This window comes from Ammospiza nelsoni, chromosome W (assembly GCF_027579445.1).
Source record: "Ammospiza nelsoni isolate bAmmNel1 chromosome W, bAmmNel1.pri, whole genome shotgun sequence".
Lineage (NCBI taxonomy): Eukaryota > Metazoa > Chordata > Aves > Passeriformes > Passerellidae > Ammospiza > Ammospiza nelsoni.
This window is the reverse complement of record NC_080668.1, coordinates 17,865,680-17,889,922: the sequence shown is the minus strand read 5'-3', so window position 1 is coordinate 17,889,922 and position 24,243 is coordinate 17,865,680. Positions and strand designations below refer to the sequence as shown.

The 24,243-nt window shown below is 44.4% G+C and overlaps 1 protein-coding gene across 1 annotated transcript in view; it reads right to left on the bottom strand.

Moving 5' to 3' along the window:
- LOC132086193 (transitional endoplasmic reticulum ATPase-like) overlaps positions 1 to 24,243 on the bottom strand; it is a 46,960-nt gene that overhangs the window by 13,365 nt on the left and 9,352 nt on the right. Inside the window, exons 4-13 of the mRNA XM_059491669.1 lie at positions 23,757 to 23,899; positions 22,091 to 22,221; positions 20,252 to 20,383; positions 19,710 to 19,812; positions 16,211 to 16,344; positions 15,809 to 15,944; positions 14,709 to 14,821; positions 13,987 to 14,151; positions 13,754 to 13,876; positions 1,077 to 1,289 (exon numbers count right to left, since the gene is read on the bottom strand). Coding sequence (XP_059347652.1) covers positions 1,077 to 1,289; positions 13,754 to 13,876; positions 13,987 to 14,151; positions 14,709 to 14,821; positions 15,809 to 15,944; positions 16,211 to 16,344; positions 19,710 to 19,812; positions 20,252 to 20,383; positions 22,091 to 22,221; positions 23,757 to 23,899 — 1,393 coding nt within the window. The remainder of the gene's footprint in view (positions 1 to 1,076; positions 1,290 to 13,753; positions 13,877 to 13,986; positions 14,152 to 14,708; positions 14,822 to 15,808; positions 15,945 to 16,210; positions 16,345 to 19,709; positions 19,813 to 20,251; positions 20,384 to 22,090; positions 22,222 to 23,756; positions 23,900 to 24,243) is intronic.

The following is a 24,243-nucleotide window of genomic DNA, read 5'->3' as shown; positions in this document are numbered from 1 at the left end:
TCAGTTTGAAGTGGCCTACAATGATCATTTAGTCCAATTGTAGAAAAAGAAGAACCCATAACATCCTTTAAAAAACTGTAGAAGGTGATGGCTAATGAGGTGTTCAAATAAGTTTTCAGGGATGCAGTGAATATCTATGCCATCCTAATGCTAACCTCACTGCTAAGACATTGGGGCATTTATAATCCTGTACCAACAGATACAAATTCCAGTAGGAGAAAACCATCTAAATAGCTATATTGCAAAAGAGAATAAATACCTGTCTTGAATTGCAATGCAAGGTGTAACCAAAAGTATGTATTCTATTACCATCTGTTAGAACCAGGTGGGGCAGTGTTCTTTATCTCTTCCACAACCCATCCTCCCTCCAGGGGGATATCTTCTGTTAATGAGCCATTGAGTCTCACAGCATGACTGATAAAATTACACCATCCCATTGTGAGATGCTCCACCCAAGGGGAGGAGCCAAGCATTCATAGCTGGATATAATCTGAGATTTTGAACACCACAGTCAGCCTTTTTCAACTAGATTCCCAGAAGACCAGACCCTTCTACAACCCCACTGGACCTTCAGAGGAAAACTACACCCTTCTACAGGATCACTGCTTCAACAGAACCACATCTGTCACTCCAGGAGTACTGCAGCCACCACTTAATCAGACTTCTACCAACACCCTGACCAACAAGGTGTTAGGTTGTATTCTGACACTGACAGTGTTTTTTGTACGACTGCATTTTATTTTAATTCTCCTATTAAGTTGTAGGGTTTTTTAATTTATACATACTAGTAAAGAACTGTTACTCCTATTCTCATATCTTTTCCTGAGAGCCCCTTAATTTCAAAATTATAATAATTTGGAAGAAAGGAATTTGCATTTTCCATTCCAAGAGAGGCTCTTGTCTTCCTTAGCAAACACTTGTCTTTCAAACCAAGACAATACCCTAACATCAGAAAAGCAGCCTCTGCTCTCAGTGCAAGCAGGGAAAACAAAACCAGGCCAAGTAAGATGGGTGCAGTAGAGGGTTTGGGAGTACCTCAGCACAAACATAGCACAAGGAGTAGAAGAAATACTTACTTTGTCAAAGATCTCACGCACGTTGGCTTCAGACTCACCAAACCACATAGTGAGCAATTCTGGCCCCTTGATGGAAATGAAGTTTGCCTGGCATTCATTAGCAATGGCTTTGGCCAGGAGTGTCTTGCCACAACCAGGTGGCCCATAGAACAGAACCCCTTTAGATGGGGTCATGCCAAATTTGAGGAATTTGTCTGGGTGTTCCACAGGATACTGAAAGAGAACCAAACAAACAAATTAAAACCTAGCAATATAAGCTAGAACAGGACTATATCTTAGAATCACATAATTGTTTGGGTTGGAAGGGACCTTCAAAAATCCTCTACTACACGGGCAGGGACACTTTCTACTAGACCAGTTTTGTTTCTGCTCCTACCAGAAGCACTACCTGAGATGACTTGTGCAAAGCATTTGGCAGAATCCCACATGACATCGTGGGCTCTTAACTAGAAAGATTGGGATTTGATGGTGTGCTGGTTTGACCAGGAAGAAGTGGGAATTCTGGGATGCTGTGGTCAAACCAATGGGTGCTCAGATTTTGATATTGGCACCTGATGTGGCCAGTGGGGTTTGGACACACCTCTGAGAACACACAGGGGTTAAAAGCAGAGCTTCGTCCCTGGGAGTTTCTCTTGGGACTTTGAGGGAAAGAGGTCGGATCTCCCTCCCCCGTCCAGCTGCTGCTGCTGGGTGGGGGAGGGGCAGCCATGTGGTAGGCCTGGGGCTGGACAGAGATGGGGGGGTGAGGAGGCCCTTGAGGATGGAAGGGTGGAAGAGCACCAAGAGACATCGGGCAGCCACCCCCATCCCCCCCAGGAGAGAGAGAGGGACAGCCAGCGACGGAATGTGATAGCAGCCAGCCCAGGAGGAGAAGGTACCCGGCAGGGCAGTGTGGGAGTGCCAGAGCTCTGGAACAGGCAGAGACTGAAATTTTTAACCCTTTTCTTACATGATTGAGACCTTGCAAAATGCTGATCCTCCTGGTGCTGAATAAGAAGAGAGATAAGAGATGAGATAACAAGGACTAGGCCCGAGGGAAGTGGAGAAGACTGGCTGAGTGGGGGGAGAGATGATTGGAGTGGCCTTTTGGCTGGACTTTTCTTGTGTGGCCATAGAAGGAACCATTTTTATTCCTGTGACACAGAGACTGCATTTAGGGGGAGGCAGTGCCTCAGAACCAGGAGGGTTCAGTGTGGGTACCCCTCGGCCCCAGGGGGTGGGAAAAAATGGGGGGGACAGATGTCCCAAAGCAGAGACTGTGCCTTTTTTAGAGTGAGACAAGGCATCCTTAAAAGACAACCCTAAAAGCAGCTCTGGTCCATGCACAGTGGTGAGAGCACTGGGCATGGAAGAGAAGAAGTCACGATGGCAAAAGGATTTTCTGGGCGGTGCTGAGTGACATGGAAGCACACGAGGCTTCAGCGTGTTTCCAGGGGAAGCCTATGGTGCAAGAAGGACTCCTCTTCATGAACTGAAGATTGAGTATTCTAAAGGGTGGTGCTGGACTGAGAGTCGGTGATTTGGGGGAATGTATAGCATTGGGAAATTATGGTGGGGGGGGAGGAGGAAGGTGCTTTTGTAAGGTTTTCAATTTTTTTTTTCTTCTCCCTTATAGTTTTTTTCTTCTTTTCTTGTAGTTTAGTTAATAACGTTTTCTTTATTTCTAAGCTGGAGCCTGCTTTGCTCATTCCTGGTCACATCTCACAGCAGACACCAGGGAGAGGGTATTCTCATGGGGGCACTGGCTCTGTGCCAGGGCAAAACCATGACAGATGGGTGGACCACTCAGTGGATAAGGAATTGGCTGGATGGTCACACTCAAAGAGTTGCAGTCAACAGCTTGATGTCCAAGTGAAGACCAGTGAAAAGTGGTGTCCTCGGGGGTCAGTGTTGGGACTAGCACTATTTACCATCTGTGTCAGTGACATGGACAGTGGGATTGAGTGCATCCTCAGCAAGTTTGCCAATGACCCCGAGCTGTGTGGTGCAGTCAACACGCTGGAGGGAAGGAATGGCATGCAGAGGGACCTGGACAGGCTTGAGAGGTGGGTCTGTGCAAACCCCATGAAGTTCAACAAGGCCAAGCGCCAGGCTATGGATGCTGACAGTTTAGTCAGAGAGAGAAACAGATAACTTTCCCACGCATCATCCTGGGGAAGTTGCAAGAAAGCTCAGAGAAAGAATTAAAACAATTCTTAATTTCTCCACCTGGTGTTTGTGAACATGTGGAATGTTTGTACATGATGCTTATGGTAAGATAAAATAACGTGTTGTTCCTAATTAACCAATGGTGTGAAGGGTGTTGTTTAAGGACCAATCAGGTTCTGGGTGAACTATCCTGTCTATAAATATGTGCAGTTTCTAATAAACCTTGCTTCAAGCCTTCTAAGAAGCATTGGAGTCTGTGTTGTCTTTTCCTTGATGTTCCTAACTCAATGGCGGCACAAGGTCCTGCATCTGGTCCGGGCAATCCCAAACACAAGTACAGGCGGGGAAGAGAATGCATTGGGAGCAGCCCTGTTGAGAAGGACTTGGGGGGTGGTGATTGATGGGAAGCTCAACATGAACCAGCAATCTGCACTCGCAGCCCAGAAACCAACTGTGTCCTGGGCTGCATCAAAGCATGGCTAGCAGGTTGAGGGAGCAAACAGCTCTTGTGCAGGCACATCCTGCAGCAGAGCAGGAGATTGCAGCAATCAGTGAGTTTCTAAAGGCAGGGTAACCCCAGGAGACCATCAAGACACATGTGGAGCTTGAACAACAGCAGCTGACTCAGCACGGGCCGGGCCAGGAGTGACAGCAGCTGATTTAAGCTCAGTCTGTCACTCACAGAGGTGAACAGCTCAGGTGCAGGAGCCTCCAGGGAGCACGAGAGACCAGAAGCATAGCAAACAGAGGGGGCAAACAGGACATGGCATGTCAGCCAGGGTGGGGTGCAGCAGTTTGCACTGCAGTTGACAAGGAAGGGCTCCTCTCAATAAGAGGGCCAACATAGTAGCAGTACCAGAGAGCAGGAAATAGGAGCACGAGTTAATGCCAAGGGGCAAGGGAAGCCCTTTCTTTCCCAGTCTTACTAGTGTGAGCTCCCAACATTATGGTGATGACACTGTAGAGCTTGTTCCCCAGTGGCTGTTGGAGTTGCTGCACCAGTGACAGACCTTCTGACAGTACATGTAGCTCTGCAGGCCTCTAGTTGTAAGGAGTGCCTGATGCCTATCTGGGAAGCTGGGGCTGAGTCATCTCCTCTGCAGAAGGTGTGTCCCTGTCAGGGAGCTATGTCACCAGGTCAAGGAGTTATGAGAGGAAGCAAGCAGACTGCAAAGCGTTCATGAAGATGAGAAAGTGATAGGATATTCTCAGAAACCCTACAGACTCAGGAGTTTCAGCCCCCCTCTACATTAGAGATGCACGCAGGCTCTGTACCATGTCTCAAGAAATTCAAAGTCAAAAGAATGCTGGAAACTAACCACTCTGTACAAGGAAGAATTCTCTTTTTCCTCCTGAAGACTCGCTATTAACAAACAGGTTTAGTGCCCTCTATGCCAAGGAGCTGGGTAAAGGCTTCAAGCAAAGCAGTAATATATCTTAGTTTTGAGATCTTGCAGGGAAAAAAAAGCTTGGGAAGCAGCTGAAAAGAAGCTGTTTGTCAGATGCCAGAGCAAAGGACTACAAGCCTACTTAGGTATGGCCGGATGGTGTCAGTTATGGATTGACAGTTAGGGAGTACTGGCAAAACCCTTGTATGATCCTCCACCGGAAAATACCTGGTATGGACTCCTGAGAGTCAGAGGGTCTTTGAAGCCCTAAAAGAACCTTAATGACAATGCCTGCACTGTGACTCTCATATTTGAACCAAACCATTTGAGTTATTTGGGCATGAAAAGATGCACCTGGCACTAGGGGGACTGGTGCAGCATTTAGGGTCATGGAAGCAGCCCGTCCAAACAATTGGAACAAAAAGGAAGACAGGACATCACCAGCAGGATAATGTTGAGCTGCTTAAAGTAACCACTGCTTTGAACTCAGCCATGTTTCTTCAGGCTTCAGAAGAAGCCCAGAGACCTTTGTACCATGACTGCCTGGTTAGACAAGTGTGTTCTGGCAGACTGGATCTCAAGAGCAATCCCATCCAGGACCAGGAACTGCACCTATACACCAGTGGGAGCAGCATGGTATGAAACAGAAAATGGGCAGCTGGATATGCAGTGGGAACCTCGACTCAGACAATAGAAGCCAGGCTTTACCTTTTAACACATCAGCACAAAAAGCATAAGTAATGACTTTACAATGAGTGCTAGAAATCACTGAAAGAGTAAACAGATGGACTGATTAAAAATATGTTTTTGGAATAATACACATCCATGAAACAAAATGGAAGGAAAGGGGATTGTTATCGGCACAGAAGTCTCCTATTAAGTACAAAGAAGAAATTAGTAAACTACTACAGAGTGTGTAAAACTCAGAAGAAGTGGCCATGATGCCCTTATAAAGCCCATCAGTTTGGAGACTCCCCAGTTAATACAGGGAATCAATTAGCTGACAAAACAACTAAAGAGGTTGCTGAAAAAGGTATCCTTGCGCTAATACCTAGCAAAAAGTTGAATGTCTGGGAACAAAACAAAATTATAGCAACCAGGACAGGCAGTTAGCCCCATCATTAGAAGCTATGGGAAATCCCAGCAGGTGATTGGTAACCTCATGTGGGCAGGTAATTGTACCTCCACAATTAATGTATAAGATAACAGAACTAAAACATCAGGAAACACATTAGGAAATAGAAAATATGGTGACTAGTTTATCAAGGAACATAGTTAGCACAAAGATGACAGAAAATAATAGATTAGTTGTTGAAAAATGTGTGATTTATTTTGCAAAATAATCCCAAGAAAGGAAAAAGGCCACTGTTGGGATAGTAAAACAGGGGAATTCACTAGGTGATAATTGGGAAATTGATTTTGAAGAACTGCCCAGGCAGAATGGGAACTGGTACATTTTAGTATTGGTAGATACTTCTTCTGGATGGCCAGAAGCTTTCCCATGTTGTACCAACAAGGCAAGGGAAGTCTCAAAAGATTTGCTGAAATTAATATTTAATAGCACTGGAACTAACTCTTTTAAGTCTTAAAAGGTACAACACTGTCAACAGATCATTGGGGCTAGACTTGCCTGTACATCCTTTCTGACCGGGAGATACAGTGTGCATCAGAACCTTGAATTTTGGACCAATCCAGGAGAAGTGGAAGGGACCATATCAAGTCCTCCTGGTAACCTACACTGCACTCAAGGTAAAAGGAATCAAACCCTGACTTCATCACATGTGGGTAAAACCAGCAACCACACAATAAACACAGCAGAAACAAGACTGACTAACACCTTGGAGGTTTTTCATCTAAATCCTATAGTTTTAGGTATAGAATGTCATTTTCTAGGGGGATGCTATTTATTGGACCTAGATGAAGATGATAAATAATTGCATATTTATAATAATAGAAACTATGACCTTAAATTCTTGGAAGGGGAATATGGTCCTTAAGTCAGATTACAGAATGTAACTTCTATAACAGCTTGTTTACCAATACCAACCTCTGCAGAAAATCCAGTTCCATGGGGAACTTTAGTCAGCAATTTGACAAAAATCTGGGAACACATGTGAGAAGGATACGAAAACTATAGTGGGATGGATATAAAAATCCATCTTTACTCCTCAAATATTTACCTTTAGGAACAGACTAGCTATACACAATTTGACTCTACAAATGGAAGCTTTAGCAAATACAACTCAATTGGGGTTTGCTGAAATAAATGACCAATTGCAAGGCACAACTAAAATGACCTTACAAAACAGATTGCCTTTAGATCTATTGCTACTACATGAACATGGAGTATGTGGATACTTGAATTTAAACAACAGTATTTGTTGTGTGCACATTCTGAATGTGACTGCTAAATTGGATGATCAGATAGAGAGGATAAAATTAGTTGCTGCATCTAGCAGAAAATTAGGGACAAAATTAGAAAGTAACTGGTTAAATAAAATATTTAAAGGACTTGCATTTTCTCTGAGTGGTTGGTTGGCCTCATTTTTGCAAAGCATAATTGTGATTACGATGTTTGCTTTAGGTTGCATAAAAAACATGATTGCTAATGCAATGCAAGGAACTTATACAATGTTATTAAAAATCAAAATGAAGCTTATGAAGGCTTAAAAAGACAAGCTTCACAAGCCTCAAAGGGGGGAATGTTACCAGATGAAAAATTGTCTACACCTGGTGAGCTAAGACAATGCTTGTTCTTCAAAACCCACTGGCCTACAGAACTGCACAATGCCCATTGTGTAAGAAGGAGAATTGGAAGTTCACCGGTCCCAGTGCCCTGCCAACTTGACCAGGTCAGGTGTTACATTGGGGTCCCTCAATCACTAGAGACCACCAGAGACCCCCAGGACAAAAGAACACGTGTAAAGGGGAGGGAAAATGTGTTAATGATTTCTGGAAAATTATTATCATATGTATGTTTATTCTGGGACAATCAATGAATATGTATGTAAAATACAGTATATAAACAGAAACTTTCCTGTACTCACTGTGCTCAGCTTTAGGAGGAGCTATCCCCTCATGCATCCGGCCAAATAAAGAATGCCTGCTTCTTAATGCTACATTGGTGTTAAGGAGATTTTTATTTTACCAAATTTTTGGTAACAGAATTATGTTCTGCTTGACCTCATACTAATAAACAGGGAAGGCCATTTTGGAGATGTAAAGGTTGGGGGCAGCCTTGGCTGTAGTGACCATGAGATTGACAAGTTCAGTATCATGTGAGGAAGAAGCAGGGCAGCAACTAAGATTGTAACCATGGACTCCAGGAGCGCTAACTTTAGCCTCTTCAGGGATCTTCTTGGAAGAATCCCATGGGAATAAGTCCTACAGGGAAGAGGAGTCCAAAAGACTTGGTTGATATCCTCCTGGCTCAAAAATGGTACATCCCAATGAGCAAGAAATCAGGCAAAGGGGACCCAAGCAAAAGCAGGAAACACAGGAGATGGAAGCAGGGTCAGGCCACTTGGACAATATAAAGAGGTTGTCAGAGTAAGTGGAAATGAGACAAGAAAGGCCAAGGCCCATCTGGAATTAAATCTGGCCAAGGATGTCAAGGACAACAAGAAGGGCTTCTTCCAATACATCAGTAACAAAAGGAAAACTAAGGATAATGTGAGACCATTAATAAATGAAGAGGGGACCCTGGTGACAGAGGATGCAGAGAAGGCAAGGCTACTGAACATCTTCTTTGCATCAGTCTTCACTGACAAGACCAGCCCTCAGGGATCTCGGACCCAGGAGACCAGGGTAAAGGAATGTTGGAAGGAAGACCTTCCTTTGGTCAAGGAGAGTTGGGTCAGAGAACACCTAAACAAACTTGATATTCACTAGTCCATGGGCCCTGATGGGATGCATCCACGAGTGCTGAGAGCGCTGATGGACACCAGAGCAAGGCTGCTCACAATCAGCTTTGAAAAGTTGCGGCAATCAGGAAAGGTGCCTGAGGACTGGAAGAAAGCAAATGTCACCCCAGTCTTCACAAAGGGCAATCAAGAGGACCCAGGGAGCTACCAGCCAGTCAGCCTCACCTCAATCCCTGGAAAGGTAATGGAGTTCCTCATTCTGGAGGCCATCTCTATCCACATGGATGACAAGAAGTTGATCAGGAGTAGTCAGCATGGATTCACTAAAAGGAAATCATGCTTGACCAACCTGATTGCCTTCTACGATGAAATAACTACATGGATGGATGAGGGGAGAGCAGTGGATATTGTCTACCTTGACTTCAGCAAGGCTTTCAGCACTGCCTCTCACAACATCCTCATAGGCAAACTCAGGAAGTGTGGACTGGATGAGTGGACAGAGGTGCATTGAGAACTGGCTGAATGGCAGATTCCAGACAGTTGTAATCAGTGGCACAGGGTCTAGTTGGAGGCCTGTCACTAGTGATATCCCCTAAGGTTCAATACTGGGCCCAGTATTGTTTAACTTGTTCACCAATAACTTGGATGAAGCGGTAGATCCCTCCTTAGCAAGTTCGCTGACAACACAAAGCTGGGAGGAGTGGCCAATACCCCAGAGTGCTGTGCAGGCATTCAGAAGGACCTCGACAGGTTGGAGAGATGGGCAGAGAAGTACTGTCTGAAGTTCACCAAGGCAAATGTAGGGGCCTGTGCCTGGGGAAGAATAACCTCAGGCACCAGTATAGGCTGGGGGTGGCCTGCTGAAAAGCAGCTCTGCAGAGAAGGACCTGGAGGTCCTAGTGGACAACAAGCTGTCCATGAGCCAGCAATGCCCTTGTGGCCAAGAAGGCAAATGGGATCCTGGGGTGCATTAAGAAGAGCATTGCCAGCAGGTCAAGGGAGATGGTCCTGCCCATCTACTCAGCCCTGGTGAGATGGCATCTGGAGTGCTGAGTCCCATCCTGGGCTCCTCAGTACAAGAGATACATGGAGCTCCTGACGCTGGTCCAGTGGAGGGTGACAAAGATGATTAAGGGACTGGAACATCTCTTTTATCAGAGAAGGCTGAAGGAGCTGGGCCTGTTCAGCCTTAAGAAGAGAACTGAAGGGGGACCTCATCAATGTGTATCTGTATCTGAAGAGAGTATCATCAAGAGGATGGACCAGGCTCTTCTTGCTGGTGCCAAGCAATAGGATGAGAACCAACAGGCAGAAACTGATGCACAGGAAATTCCACCTGAACATGAGGAAGAACTTCTTTACTGTGCGGGTGACTGAGCACTGGAACAGATTGCCCAGAGAGGTTGTGGAGTATCCCTCAGTGGAGGTATTCAAGAACTGTCTGGATGCAATTCTGTGCCATGTGCTCTGGAATAACCCTGCTTGAGCAAGGGGGTTGGACCAGATGATCCACTGCAGTCTCTTCCAACCTCAACCATTCTGTGACTCTGCCCCCCTGCTCTGCTCTTCTGAGACCCCACCTGGAGTACTACATCCAGTTCTAGGGCCCTCAAAATAAGGATGTAGACCTGCTGATGCAAACACAGCAGAGAGCTGATCAGAGGGCTGGAGCACCTCTCCTATGAAGATAGACTGAGAGAGCTGGGGCTGTTCAGCCAGGAAAAGGCTCTGGGGAGATCTTAGAGCAGCCTTCCTGTACCTAAAGGATGCCTACAAGAAAGCCAGAGCGGGACATTTCACAAGTACATGTAGTGATAAGACAAGAGGGAATGGCTTCAAACCGAAGGAGGGTAGATTTAGATTGGATATTGGGAAAAAATTCTTTACTGTGAGGGTGGTGAGGCACTGGCATAGGTTGCCCAGAGAAGTTGTGGATGTTCCATTCCTGGAAGTATCCAAGGACAGGCTGGATGGGGCTCTGAACAACCTGGTGTAGTGGAAGGTGTCCCTGTCCATGTGTATTCAGTTTGCATGGCCTGGTTTTGGTAGCGGGGGGGGCTACAGGGGTGGCTTCTGTGAAAAGCTGCTAAAAGCTTCCCCCATGTCTGGCAGAACCAATCCCTGGCAGCTCCAAAGATGGATGTGCTGCTGGTCAAGGCTGGCCCAATTAGAAATGGTGGTAACACCTCCGTGATAACATATTTAAGAAGAAAAGTTATTGCGCAGATGTAATTGCAGCCAGAGTGGGGTGAGAATATGTGAGAAGAAAAACTATGGAGACATCAAGGTCAGTGGAGAAGGAGGGGGAGGAAGTGCTCCAGGCACCAGAGCTGAGATTCCCCTGCATCCTGTGGGTAAGACTATGGCGAAGCAGCTGTCCCCCTGCAGCCCATGGTGTGAGAGTCTGTCCAAATTTTCCCTCATCTGCCTCACGATCGTCCTTGGGAGACCACTGAAGAGAAGACCCCCCCCCCCCCCGTCTAAAATATCTGGCTCTGAAGGAGAAAAGTCACATGCCAAGGGCCCTGAGACCTGAAAGCTCAGTGTTGAGCTATTGTTTTCACAAGTGTATTTGCTGTATGCTAAGAAGAGGGCACCATGCCTCGTTTGCAACAATAGCAGCTTTGGAAGCTGTCCCATCTCTCGGCCTGGCTGGACTTCTCCTGAATTTCGGGTGGTCTCCCACCGAAGACCCTCACCTGTTTTACAACCATTGTGACAGACAGACTGAGATGTGAGAAGCTTCTCCACCAAGGACTGAGACATGAAACTCCTAAAAGGCCCCTCTGCTCCTTCCAAGGACTGGGACTGAAACCCCCAGCCCAGGGGAGGTGTGTGGGGAGAGGCAAGCTGACCAAAGCGAGATGTTTGCCTGCAGATTGTGACCACTGAACCAAGAAAACAATGGCTCTCGCTTACTGCTGAGAACATAGACTACCTGTTACATCTGTTCCCTATTGTATCTGTTTCCCCCCCCTCACAATTTTCAGTAATAAAAACCTCTGAGTTAGCTAGAGCCTTTGCGATCTCTCCAGCGCAACAGGCGGATCCTCGACTGGACTGGACCGGACCAAAGGACTCCGTCTCTGCGTTGGTAGCTATATCCCCTCTCCCTCCCTCTCTCTCTTTATCTCTTTTCTCTCCCTTAATCCCTCTATCGCATTTTTGCTGTGGTTATTTCAATAAAACTGCATTTGTTTTGATTATCACTGCAAACCCCCTTGTACCATGTTGGTTTTTGCACTCTGAGATCATTCCTACGAACCATCAGGGTATCTGTTCACTAGGACGGATCCTGACACATGGAGATCAATGGGGATGCAGAGATCCACCTGCAGCCTGTGGAGGACACCCATGCCAGAGAAGGTGGATGCCTAAGAGGAGGCTGTGACCCAATGGGAGGCCCATGGAGAGAGGAGCCCTTGCTGGAGCAGCCTGTCCTTGGATGACTGCACCCCATGGAAGAGTGATTCAAGCTGTAGCAGTTTGAGGACTGTTGCCCATGGGCTGGACTCACATTACAGCAGTTCACATTTAGCTGTTGCTCGTGAGATGGACTCATGTTGGACAAGTCCATGGAGAACTGTCTCCCATGGCGAGGGACCCCACAGTGCAGCAAGGGAACGACTCCTCTCCGTAAACAGTGGAAGAAACCATGGGTAATGGACTGACCAAAATCCCCATTCCCTGTCTCCTTGCACTGCTGGGGTAGGAGGTAGAGCTGGAAAGGAGGGAGGGGTGGGGGGAAGGTGTTTTTTTAAGGGTTCATTTTACTTCTCATTGTCCTGCTATGATATTTAGCAATAAATTAAATTCATACTCTAATTAGAGCCTATTTTGCCCACTATGGTATTTGATGAGTGATCTCTCCCAGTCCTTGTCTCAACTCATGAACCCTTTGTTAAATTTTCTCTCCTCTGGCTGGCTGCAGAGAGGAGTGAGAGAGCAGCTTTGGTGGGTGCCTGGCATTCAGCCAGGGTCAACCAACTACACCATGGCTGGGGGGTTTGGAATGATCTTTGAGGTCCTTTCCAACCCAAATAATTTCGATTTCTGGTGGGTTAAACACAAGAGTCTGCCTGCTCAATGCCACTGGTGTTTTTAAATGGGCACTGGTTTAAAAAGCATCACAACTAAATTGTAAAGCCTATGAACTAAGTGCCAGTTCAGGTAGTTTCCCAGCACATTTAACCCCAACTTCAGTCTGCCCTGCAAAAGCAAATGAGAACAGCTAGCTCATTATCTTACCTATTTTCTCTGCCCTCCAAAGACAGTCAAGATGTCTGATGTGAGCATTTATCCTTCCAACATGATCAGAGATAGGTGATGATTTTAATGACAGAAGTTAGATTGAAAAGTAGATTCTTTTATTCACAGACAGGCTGTTTCTACAGTGCAACTGAAAGCAGGGATGTATCAAACCCAAATCACCCCAATTCCACAGACTATTCATGACTTTGTTCCAGCTTCTCCTTTCATAGAAGGCTTCAATTACTTCTCACCTCTATGCTAACACTGCTGCAAAGTCAAACTTCATAGGCTCTCTGCATGAGAATCTTCATCTACTTTCTAGCATATTAAAGCCATCACATAACAGGATTCTTGGCAGCAGTGCTATTGCTAGTCTCCACTTAAGAGAAGCAGAACTGCTGCTGTTCCTGCATGTAGCACAACACCTACCCAAGATGTCCCTGTATACTCCGCTCAGGAAAGCCTGATGCTGCTTCCCAGCACCTCCCTCTCCCCAGGTTCACTAAGATGGAACAGCATGATATTTTCAGTCCATTACATGAAAATACCATATAAACTTTGCATTTACCCTGGTCACAGCCCAAACAGGAATGTGCAGAGGTTCTGAATTTTATTACTGTCCTGGTTCTGGCCAGGACAGGGTACCACCTCACGTCATGTGGGGGGCAGAGGGAGGGGGTCCCTTTCGGTCAGATAGCGTGAAACAAGCAGTTGGGGATAATGTCATGTTCCCTATGGTGAGTACTCACATGTGAATCATTCACCTGTCCTGTACACAGTTATTAATACTGTTCATTTTCTTATCTCATTGCTGTTTACAGTAAATTGTTCTTATCTCAACCCATGATCTTTACCTTTTCGGCCTCCAATTCTCCTCTCCATCCTGCCACAGGGGAGGGGGGAGTGAGTGAGCAGCATGTGGTTTGGAGTGTTTCAATGGGAACACTAAATTGGGGAATACCCTTCCTAAACCATGGCAATCATTATTTTTCAAGCTGACTAGGAAAAAATCTGTTGGAAACCTTACCTGTACAAGTTCCTGGAGTTCTCTCTTTACATCTTCTAAACCCCCAATATCTTCCCAGGTAACTTGTGGCACCTCCACCACTGTCTCCCTAAGAGCAGAAGGGTTGCTCTGGCTCAGAGCCCACTGTTGTTAGAAAAAAAAGCATTATGTCAATTCTAATATTTTATTTTCACTTGCTTCAGATAAGCAATTAGACATTGCACACAAAAGAAAGAAGCGTACTCCTCCATTACCCTGAAGTCATCCATGGTCACAGCCAGTGAGTTCATCACTTCAGCATCAATGGTTTCATCTTCTAGGTCTATGAGATCCATCTTCTTTCTGATAGCCTGAAGAGCGGCTTCTGAGCAAAGAGCAGCCAAGTCAGCGCCAACATGGCCATGGGTCTCGTTTGCCACCTGAAAGCAGAGCATTAACTATGACTCAGAAACACAAGCAAGCACTCTGCAAGGGCAATGCATGCTCTGGTCCCTCATTCAGAGGTGCAACAAAACTCTGAAGGACAGAAACATTAGTGCTTTGCTGCAAATTCAAGATAAGTGCTATCACATTTAGCAGCAACACTGCTGTTCCACCTCTTACCTGAGAAAAAAGTTGTACTGGAATAGATAGTGTGCAGAAAGATAACCCTGAAGACTGCAGTTCTTCATTCAGGACAGAGATTAAATCCATATAGTATTACTACAATGTTCAGCCAGCTCTGTGAGTGCTGTTTCAGACTTGCTTTATTTTTAAAGAGAATGCCACAGCAAACAAACACAGGACAGTGGCAAGGCACTTCCAGACTGGACCGGTACACATTCGTTTCACTTAGCCACAGCATTCTTAACTAGCAAGTGAGGATTTTTGGTCACTGGTAATCTAGTTAGGAGGAAGCTCAGAGATCACATATTTGCTCGGTTTCACACTGTCCTAAATGAGCAGAGGCAAGCTTTTGTAATAGCATGCTACTCACCTGTTCCAGATCCACATCATCAGCCAGTTTCATATTTTTTGTGTGAATCTGCAGAATCTCCAAGCGCCCAGTGGCATCTGGGATACCAATATCTACCTCTCTGTCAAAACGACCTGGGGAGTACAAGCACACGTTGAGTTGCTGATTCTGCAAACTAAGGGAGCTATAGTTGATATCTTCCTTTGACATAGGAACTTGATGACAAGCCACAAACAATTTCAGAAAATGCTAGAGCTTTGGGTTTCCCTGCAGCATCAATCAGCACAGTAGCAGAGTCAGATCAGAGAAGGCAGAAAGGTTTATAGCCATTTAGGGAAAGTGAGACTACTGCATTAAGTAGAGTTCAGGATTATATCAATACAGAGGATTTCTGTTTTTTTCCAATCCTAATTTATAGGAAAATATGCTATCCTAACCAACACACCATGGGACATTTTTATTTATTTCTACCTTTGTGTCCACAAATACTGAGAGATTAAATTTTTCAGAACTTTCACAGCAGCACCCAAGTGGTGAAAACCATGAACTGCCCCAATATCTGGGGAAGCAGGATACTCATGTATTACTGTAATATTACGTAGGGCATGTACATCTATCATTTTCTTCAAGCTATAGCTGTGCATTCAAATGCCTCACTAGACATTTAAGAGGCCATTTTTCCTGCAAATTTTATTTTACCAACTGGTCATACAACAGACGTTCATTTACACTGCAAAGTTTTGAAAACCTGAATCTCAGAAACTACCAGACTTTTCATCAATAAAAGATAAATGGGACAAATCAGAGCCTCCTGCAACCTGAGGCATGAACAACCCCTTAAGCATTTAGTCCTGAAATAGTCTGAACTAACTGATGCAGTGAAAAAATGTGCTACCTTCTAAGTATTTTATTATTTCTACAAGTTCTAATCTAATAAAGCACAAAAGATTATACCAAAAGCTGAAATCTAGAAATTATTTCCAAACAAGTAGCTGGAAAGAAGCTTATGTAACACATAAGATGTTTAATATTCATTTCTACTCAGTCTTTCCAAGGCCCCTGAAGCACAGTCCATAACAAAGTATCTGATACACAAAAAAAGAGATGGCAATTATGGTTACCAAATCGCCTGAGAGCTGGGTCAATGCTGTTAGGTCTGTTGGTGGCTGCCATAACGATCACATGTGCTCTCTGTTTCAGTCCATCCATAAGAGTCAGCAGCTGAGACACAATGCGACGTTCCACCTCTCCGTGTGTCTGTGGAGAAAGTAATATCTAGACCAAAAGCTCTAAAACACAGCACACAGGAGCTAGTACTGCACCAAAGCAGACAGATACAACAGACATGAGCTGTTAAGAAACGTCATGAACTACATCAGATTCTTCTGATATCCAAAATCTGACATCCAACTGCTTTCAAGCATTAAGTGAAATACTGCTTTACCCTATAGTCAAATGCAGAGACTCACGCCAGCTGCTACCAAAAAGGATGCACTCCTTTACGTTCTAAATGCTTTCTTTACCTTCTCTCTTTTAGGAGCAATGGCATCCAGTTCATCAATGAAGATGATGGCAGGAGCATTCTTCTCTGCTTCTTCAAAGGCTTTCCTCAGGTTGCTCTCAGACTCACCAGCCAGCTTGCTCATGATCTCAGGACCTAAAAAAATAGCAACTCTGGCACCCAGAAGAGAGGCAACTAACCCCAAAAACATGCAGCTGAATTTTTTTTAGTACAAGGTTCACATGTATCTATATTTCAAGCCAAAGCAAATACTATCAACCAAGTTCATTACATTTACATCTGAAAAGGCAAGACCAGCATGCAGAATTACTTACTATCATCATTTCAGTGTTTTCAGTTTAACAGAATGTAACACTAGCCAATGAGCTACCAATAGCTGCCTCTTCCCTTACCCTATTTCACACTTGGTGATCTTTTCTGAAATGTGCCACCACACAGTTAATGCTCACAATGGAAGCAATCAAATTATTTGGTGACAAGTTATCAGGGTAGGGAAAGAAAAAGCTGTAAGATGCCAAAGCTGTCTATAGCATGCATTACACAGGTATGCATTTACCTCTATAAGATTTTATAAATGAGATCAAAAAAACCCAACTGTTGGGAGGAATGAGTTAAAAAGCAAAACACTGGTGAGTGCTCAAGTGACCTTGCAGCTGAAAATAACCCTTGATAAGCCTGTGTGAACAGTAGTCAGTAATCCTCTGGCATGAACTAACAGAGCCCATATCTCTGCTTGTGTGCCCCTGTGCAGGTATTGCTTCAGGGATTCCCTCCGTTATTTAGGTAATGGAAATAAATTTACTCTATGTTTTAGCCATGGGTTTATGGTTGCCCTGGCTGCCTGACTGTATCAATTCACACACCAACTAACCAACCAACAGCAACAAGCCACCACCAAAAAAAACAACACTCCAAATCCCATCTCCTCTCAAAGAATAAATAATAAAAATGTGTAACCACATTAATCCCAGAAGGAAGGGCAGCATTCCTCTGAGATCGCCTACAGTTGCTGAACACTAGTGCAGGTTCACAGATTTATTCTGTTTTTACAGATTCTCCATCATGCTGAAGGGAGTGGTAATGAAGAAAAAGTATGCTTCTATAGGATCCAAGAAAAAGAAACCTGACCCTTGGAAGTGCAAGGCTGCCAGCTGAGTGAAGCCGGCCAGCTGCAGAGACACTGTTACAAGCAGGTACTAATAATGCTTCATTACAGGTGTCCTGGATTGTCAAGCAAATTGTATTCTATTTGCCATCTGTATGTCAGTTGTCTTCTGTTAAGTGGGCACTTTTTCTTATCTCTTTCACAACCACTCCTCCCTGCGGGAGAAATCTGCTGATAACAGGCTATTGAATGCCACTGCATGACTGATAAGAACTATAACATCCCATTGTGAGATGCTCCACCCAGAGGGGAGAGCCAAGCATTCCTATCCAGATATAATCTTGAGATTCTGGAACAGCAGCACTGTTTTCTCCACTGGATTTCCCAGAGAAACAGCTGCCTCTTCCACTAGATCTTCAGAGGAAGACTGCACCCTTCTTCAGGATCCCTGCTCCAACAGAACCACACCTGACACTCCAGGAGGACTGCAGCCACATTTCCAATTGGACTGCTACCAGCACCCTGATCAACAGGGAGTCAGGTTGTCTTCTGACTCTGTCAGCATTGTTTTGGTTTACTGCATTGCTTATTTTATCTTTTAAAAATTTTCTTCCCTAGTAAAGAACTGTTATTTCCTGCTCCCAAATTTTTTGCCTGAGAGCCCCTTAATTTAAAATTTATAGCAATTCGGAGGGGGGGAGGTTTACATTTTCCATTTCAGGGGAGGCTCCTGCCTTCCTTAGCAGAAACCTGTCTTTCCAAACCAAGACAACGGGTAACTCACCAATTCATACCAACTTCATCTACAACACTGCAGCTCCATGCTTGGGACTAGCAGACAGAGAATGCATCGCTAACTCTGACAGTGTTATTTGTATTATGCAACAGAAATACAAGTGTCTAAAATGTCCGGATCATTAGCATGCAGTAACACCTTCCACATACTTAGAAAGTATATGACAAAGACAACATATGGCTAAAACCAGTCCGTTTATGTCGGTTTCTCAGCTGTTTAGGTGGCCTGGAAAGGCCCAGGGATGGCCTTGAAGAGCTGACGCTTCAAAGGATGAGAAGAGACTTCTGATCTTTTCTCAGTCTCGGTGTTTATTAATTGTTTATCTAAAAGATTTTCTTTCAGCCCAACAGAGGTCTGCACAGCAAGCCAGCCATGAGCACACTGCGAGCCCCCGGGGCGATCACTTATCTTTATACCTGAAGTTACGTATACAATATTTATAATTTTTCCCCAATACCTTCTACCCTTATTAACCGGTGCACTTTTAGTAATAACCAATCCCAAAGTGCCACCATCACCACAGAAGATGGAGGCCAAGAAGAAGAAGAAGAAGAACAGGACACGCCCCAATTCCTCCATCTTACTTCTTTAGACCCCCCTGTACAGAAATCCTAAACCCTGTGTTTTACACTCTAATTAACTTATCCCTTCACCATTCACCCAGTGAAACCCTCCCAGTCCTCATACAGGTGTCATCTCCTGTGTAGGATCAAAATCCAGCCACCAGACACTTCTGGCAACATTCCAGGACTCCCGAGCCCCCCAAGGGTGTTCTCGGCCACTCTGCACCTCCATCCTGAGGTGCTGAGATCCCACACGTTTATATCTGATATCTTGAGATACAAAGCAAGTCACTTCCCTACTGCTGCTCACTGCTATACTGTGCTATATACTTCTTTGCTTTCACCTTCATGGGTCTAAGTGACTGAAATCAGAGAAGAAAAGCATCAATCTTTAAGTACAAATGTTCAGTTATTCCAACACTGAATGTAAAATGGCACAGAAAAGCACTGAGGAAAAGTCACAGTCTGATCTTTACAGGACATAAACCAGTATCCACCTCAACTGCTACAGATGAAGAGTGATCAATAGGAAGTTCTGTCACTTGTAGCTAAGTCCCAAGGTACTCATAGCTTTCAGGATAGTTCCTCACAATTAATAGTATATGAAACGGAACAGGTCTTGTGCTTTACTTGAGGGGAAAAACAAATCCGCTGCAGATCAGCTTCTTTTCTGAATGGAACATGCTGGCAGCAATAGAAACAAGTGTCCTGCACCGATATTCATAGAATAATCTCACCACTCTCAGCTCTGCCCTCAACAACATATGTGAACACTAAGCCAGACAGACTCCAGGTCCCTGTATTACAAAGCTGTCTTTCCAATGAGCCAGCTACAAAACAACCAAGTTTAAGGGAAGTGCCACTACAGATAACACAAATGGCCTCCCAAGTGTCCCCAGATGCACACTTCAAAGAGATAAGAAAGGATGTCAGGGAGACAGTGTGGCTCTACAAGCCCTATTGACACCATTCCTTACCATAAGATGGACGAGTGAGCACACAGCAGACCTGGGGCCAAAGCAGCCACAAAACTTACCATTGATCAGGAAGAAGAAAGCCCCTGTTTCATTGGCCACCGCTCGGGCAATCAGTGTTTTACCAGTGCCAGGAGGACCATACAGCAGGATCCCACGTGGAGGCTGAGGACAAAGGCAAGGGATTTAGGTGGTGAATATCTGAATGCCTAAGTAGATTCACAGCAAATCTGTAAGCATTTGATAAAGCCAGTCTGAAATTGTGATGCAATCTTATGCAACAGCTGCCATGTCAACATTGCTATCAACACCCTTACTACTTCACACAACACACAACAAAAACCTTGCCAGTAACTGGCAGCTCTGATTCAAAGCACCCCTCTGCTTTGCAAGTTGTCAGTACTTTAATCTGTGTCCAAAACATGTAAGGAGATACTTTCCTAACACCAGCATTTAAAAAAGCCCCAAGCATAAGCAAACCAACCCCCCCCAAAAAAAACAAACCCAAATTACTTATTCCCCTCCCAATACGTCATGAACCTCTGATATCAAGTCATCCTCAAGGGCAAGCCCACTCATCTACCTGGTGCACATGGGGACATACCTTCACCCCTATGGCCTTGAAGAGAGCAGGGTGTCGGAGGGGAAGTTCCACCATTTCTTTGATTTGAGCCAGCTGCTTCCGGCAGCCACCAATGTCATCATAGCCCACTTCATTCAGTGACTCCTCTTCATCCTACCCAGGAGGAAATACATTAAACATCTGAGTTAAAACAGTAGCTCAACAATCCATCGTAGTCTACAGAACCCAGGTTTTTGCTCATTGCCATTTCTTTGATGTCTTGAGATTCCCATTTTCAAGTCTTTCTGGTATCTTCTACAACTGTTTCTTAGCTCTCTCTTCCCAGACATGCAGAGGGAAATTCCTCACTGAAGCCTACCCTCTTGAATGACAGCCTCTGCTGCCAGGGCCCCTACAGACTAGTGCAAAACAAGTTGTGTGACCCTCTGATTTGGCTAGCAAAGATGATAAGACAATGAAGCTCAGCATAAAATATACTTATTCTTTAAACTCTAAGTGGTATTTCTAACTACCTGACATATCCTAGCTACCATACAATTCTCCAACATAGTGTTTTCTCTTGGGATTGATTCAAATTAACAGAAAATGTTACAATCCAGATGTACAAATAAGACCACCTGTAACCAACTCTTTCAGTATAGCTCTACAGGATTCGTTCATTTGACTGTCCAAATTTCTACTGGCCTTAGTTATCTGTAACATTAGGCCATGCTAAAATAAAACAACACAGCCAGGAATCTCAGAGGGGCTCAGTCCAAGTCCCACAGACTGGAACTGCTATACTTCAATCAGGTTGCTCAGGGTCTAGCCCTACCAAGTGCTGAAGGTCTCCAGGTCTGGAGGTTCCTGCCCTCTCCAGGGCTTGTTTCAGGGTTTGGAGAAACCTTTTTCCATTGGGAATTTTCCTTGATCCGGCTCGTGTTATTGCTTCTAGTCCTGTCCCTGGGTGCAGTTCTTGGGAGAGCCTGATTATCCACACCTTCCTATCAGGCAGTTGCCAGTAACCCTGAATCTTTGCCTTCCCTTCTTCATGCTGCATCAACCCACTCTCAGCTGTTCCTCATTCATTCTGACCTCCAGCTCCTTCATCAATTTTGGTGGCCTTGGCTGAACTTGCTCCTATCTCTGTTGTATCCTGAAGAACCCAAACTGGACTCATCTAGTGCCCAGACATGGCCTCACAAGTGTCAAACAGAGGTGAATTTTTTTGAAAAGGTAGAGCTAACTACAAGCTAAGACTCACCCTGATCTGCAGGCAGTAAAAAGGCACTTACTTTATGAAGCATACAGTCACCTTAGCCCATTTCTGAGATTTCCTACTCTGTAACAGTAAGGTGGCCAAGACCTGACACACAATCCACTCAGGCTGCCTCAAGCTTGGGACACTCAAGGCTAGAAATCTTAAGGGACTGGGAGGAAAAAAGAAAAAAAATCCATAATTTACACTTCAAATTTCTCACTAAAAAAGTACCAATTGCTTTCTTTTCACATGGCATGAAATTCAGCAACATTGTAAGCCCTCCCTGCTAGGTATCAAGGGAACTTTAGAATTAAAAGATGAATCTAAGTCCAGCATGAGATATATGGAAGCAGATGCAAAAGAGCTGCTTCCAAAGTATGGCATCTCGTCAGCAAACCTATGCACTGGTGCTATCTCAGCATATGAGGAAGGATACTGGAAGCACATTTCTCTATCTTCAGCAGCAGCTCATCTCCTGAAACCAGAGGTTTTAATCATTACATTCAATACACAAAATGCCAAAACAGGAACTGCAAACACTGCTGCTCTTAAGGAGTGTCACTAAAACAGATTTCAGACAGAGGGGATTCAGTAGAACTGCACAGCAGGATTCTGCTCACCTCTCTTTTGATGGGTTCTCCCTCACAATGGATCACTGTGTCCGGAGCCACTATGCAGTATGGGCTTGGATCTGTCTCCACCACTTTGAACTCCACTGCACGCATCCCTCCACGCACCAAGAAGATGTCACCTATAAAACCCCACATTTCAGTAGCCTGCTGCAAAATGTCAACCCTTGTACTACCAGCAGCCCCAGAGGACAATGAAGTGAGCTACACAGGTATACACTGCTGGCATTTTTAACACTACTCTGCATTTTAAATTCAAGAGCTGCATGGACTGTGACCACTCGAGCACCATCAAATTTCATCAAAAATAAACAGCAAACAAAACCAGCAAACAATAGAAAAATAATATTCTGCCTAAATACAAAACACAAAGGCAAGGTATCACGATTCTTTTCCATCCAGTTTCAATTTAACATTTCTAAAAATAGCAAAAAGCCTTTATTTAATCTAAATTAATTTTGAAGTTATTATAACTAGATTGGTTGACTCCAAAAAAAAAAAAAAAAGAATAATACATGATATTGCACTATGAATCCTAGGTAAACTGGACTACAGGAGCTGGATAAATTCAACTTGTGTATATATTGTATTAGGACCTATTTGTTCCAGCAGAAGTGCTACTAGCACAACTCTAAACATATATTTTTTTTTTTTATGGACTTTCCCAGTTATTAATTAAATTACTTTTGGAAAAAGTGCATTTAGTCAGGGTGCCAGCTAGTATATCTAACCCATTGATTAATATGTGAGCAACTCCCAAATCCCATCAAGTGGTAGCAACTCAGGAGAAAAATCTCATTAAACTGACTTTGACCTAAGCCTTTTTTGATGTCCTTCCATCCCATGTAGCAAAAAACCACAGGAGAATGTCTTGGTGTCATCTGGAATAAGAGTTCATTTTCTTCTGAGTAGCTGGTATAGTGCTGTGTTTTGGATTCAGTATGAGAATAATGCTGATAACACACTGATGGTTTTGGTTGTTGCTGAGCAGTGCTTACCCCTGAGACAAGGGCTTTTCAGTGTCTCATGCTCTGCCAGCGAGGAGCTGCACAAAAGAAACCAGGAGGGAGCACAGCTGAGACAGTTGATCTGAACTGGCCAAAGGGATATTCCACACCATAGAATGTCAGGCTCAGTATGTTAACTGGGGGTAATTGCCCAGAAGCCACATATTGTGGCTCGAGGATGGGCTGGGCATCAGCCAGTGGGTGGTGAGCAACTGTATTTTGCTTCACTTGTATCTCTTGGGTTTTATTCCTCCCTCCCTCTCTCTCTGCAATTATTAGTATTATTATAATTAATATTATTAAACTGTTCTTATCTCAATCCATGAGTTTTACTTTTTTTCCAATCCTCCTCCCCACTGAGAAGGAGGGAGGAGGTGTGAGCAAGCAGCTGAGCTGCATGGTACTTAGTTGCTGGCTGGGATTAAACCATGACAGAGAACTATCAAGCTGTTCTACCAGCCAGCAGCAGATATCACTCTTTCCTCTGAAGTTTAGGAAAAAATTAAATTCACAACAACAAAATCTTACTCTACAGTCGTTAGTCTAATGCTCCATGGAGATTTGTGCAAGCTTCCAGAAATTCTTTTTATTTGGTATCAGGACTAGCTCACATTCACTGCCATCAGGACTTCAATAACAGGTGCTATTACCTTTCCTGATGGGTCTGTAAGCTTCCAGGAAATATGGCTTGAGATAGACCTCAAACAGATTCCCTGTGATCCCTTCTACTGTGTCATCAATTGGTAACACATGGATACGTTTGCCATATTTCACATCTGGGCAAGGCTGGATGCTGCAACAGAAGAAAACTTCAGTTAACCACTATCATGCTGGACTTAAACCCAAGTTTGAGAAAGGCAGTGATGTCCCTTCTCAGGCCAGTATAAATGCCAGAAAGGACCCTCCAAAGCCCTATGGAGACTTCCCACGTGCATAAGAATGCTGACAAGGCAAAAATCATGCCCATCAAAGAGCTAGTCTTTTCAACACATGCTTTCCTTCACTCCTCTCAGCCCTATCCAAAACTGCTGAAGGGTTTAGTACTATCTCCCCCCTCCCCCACTGTTCTGAGGCTCCCCTTTGCTGTGCCCAAGATACATTCACAAGTTACTAATGCAGCCTCAAGACCTGTAAGAG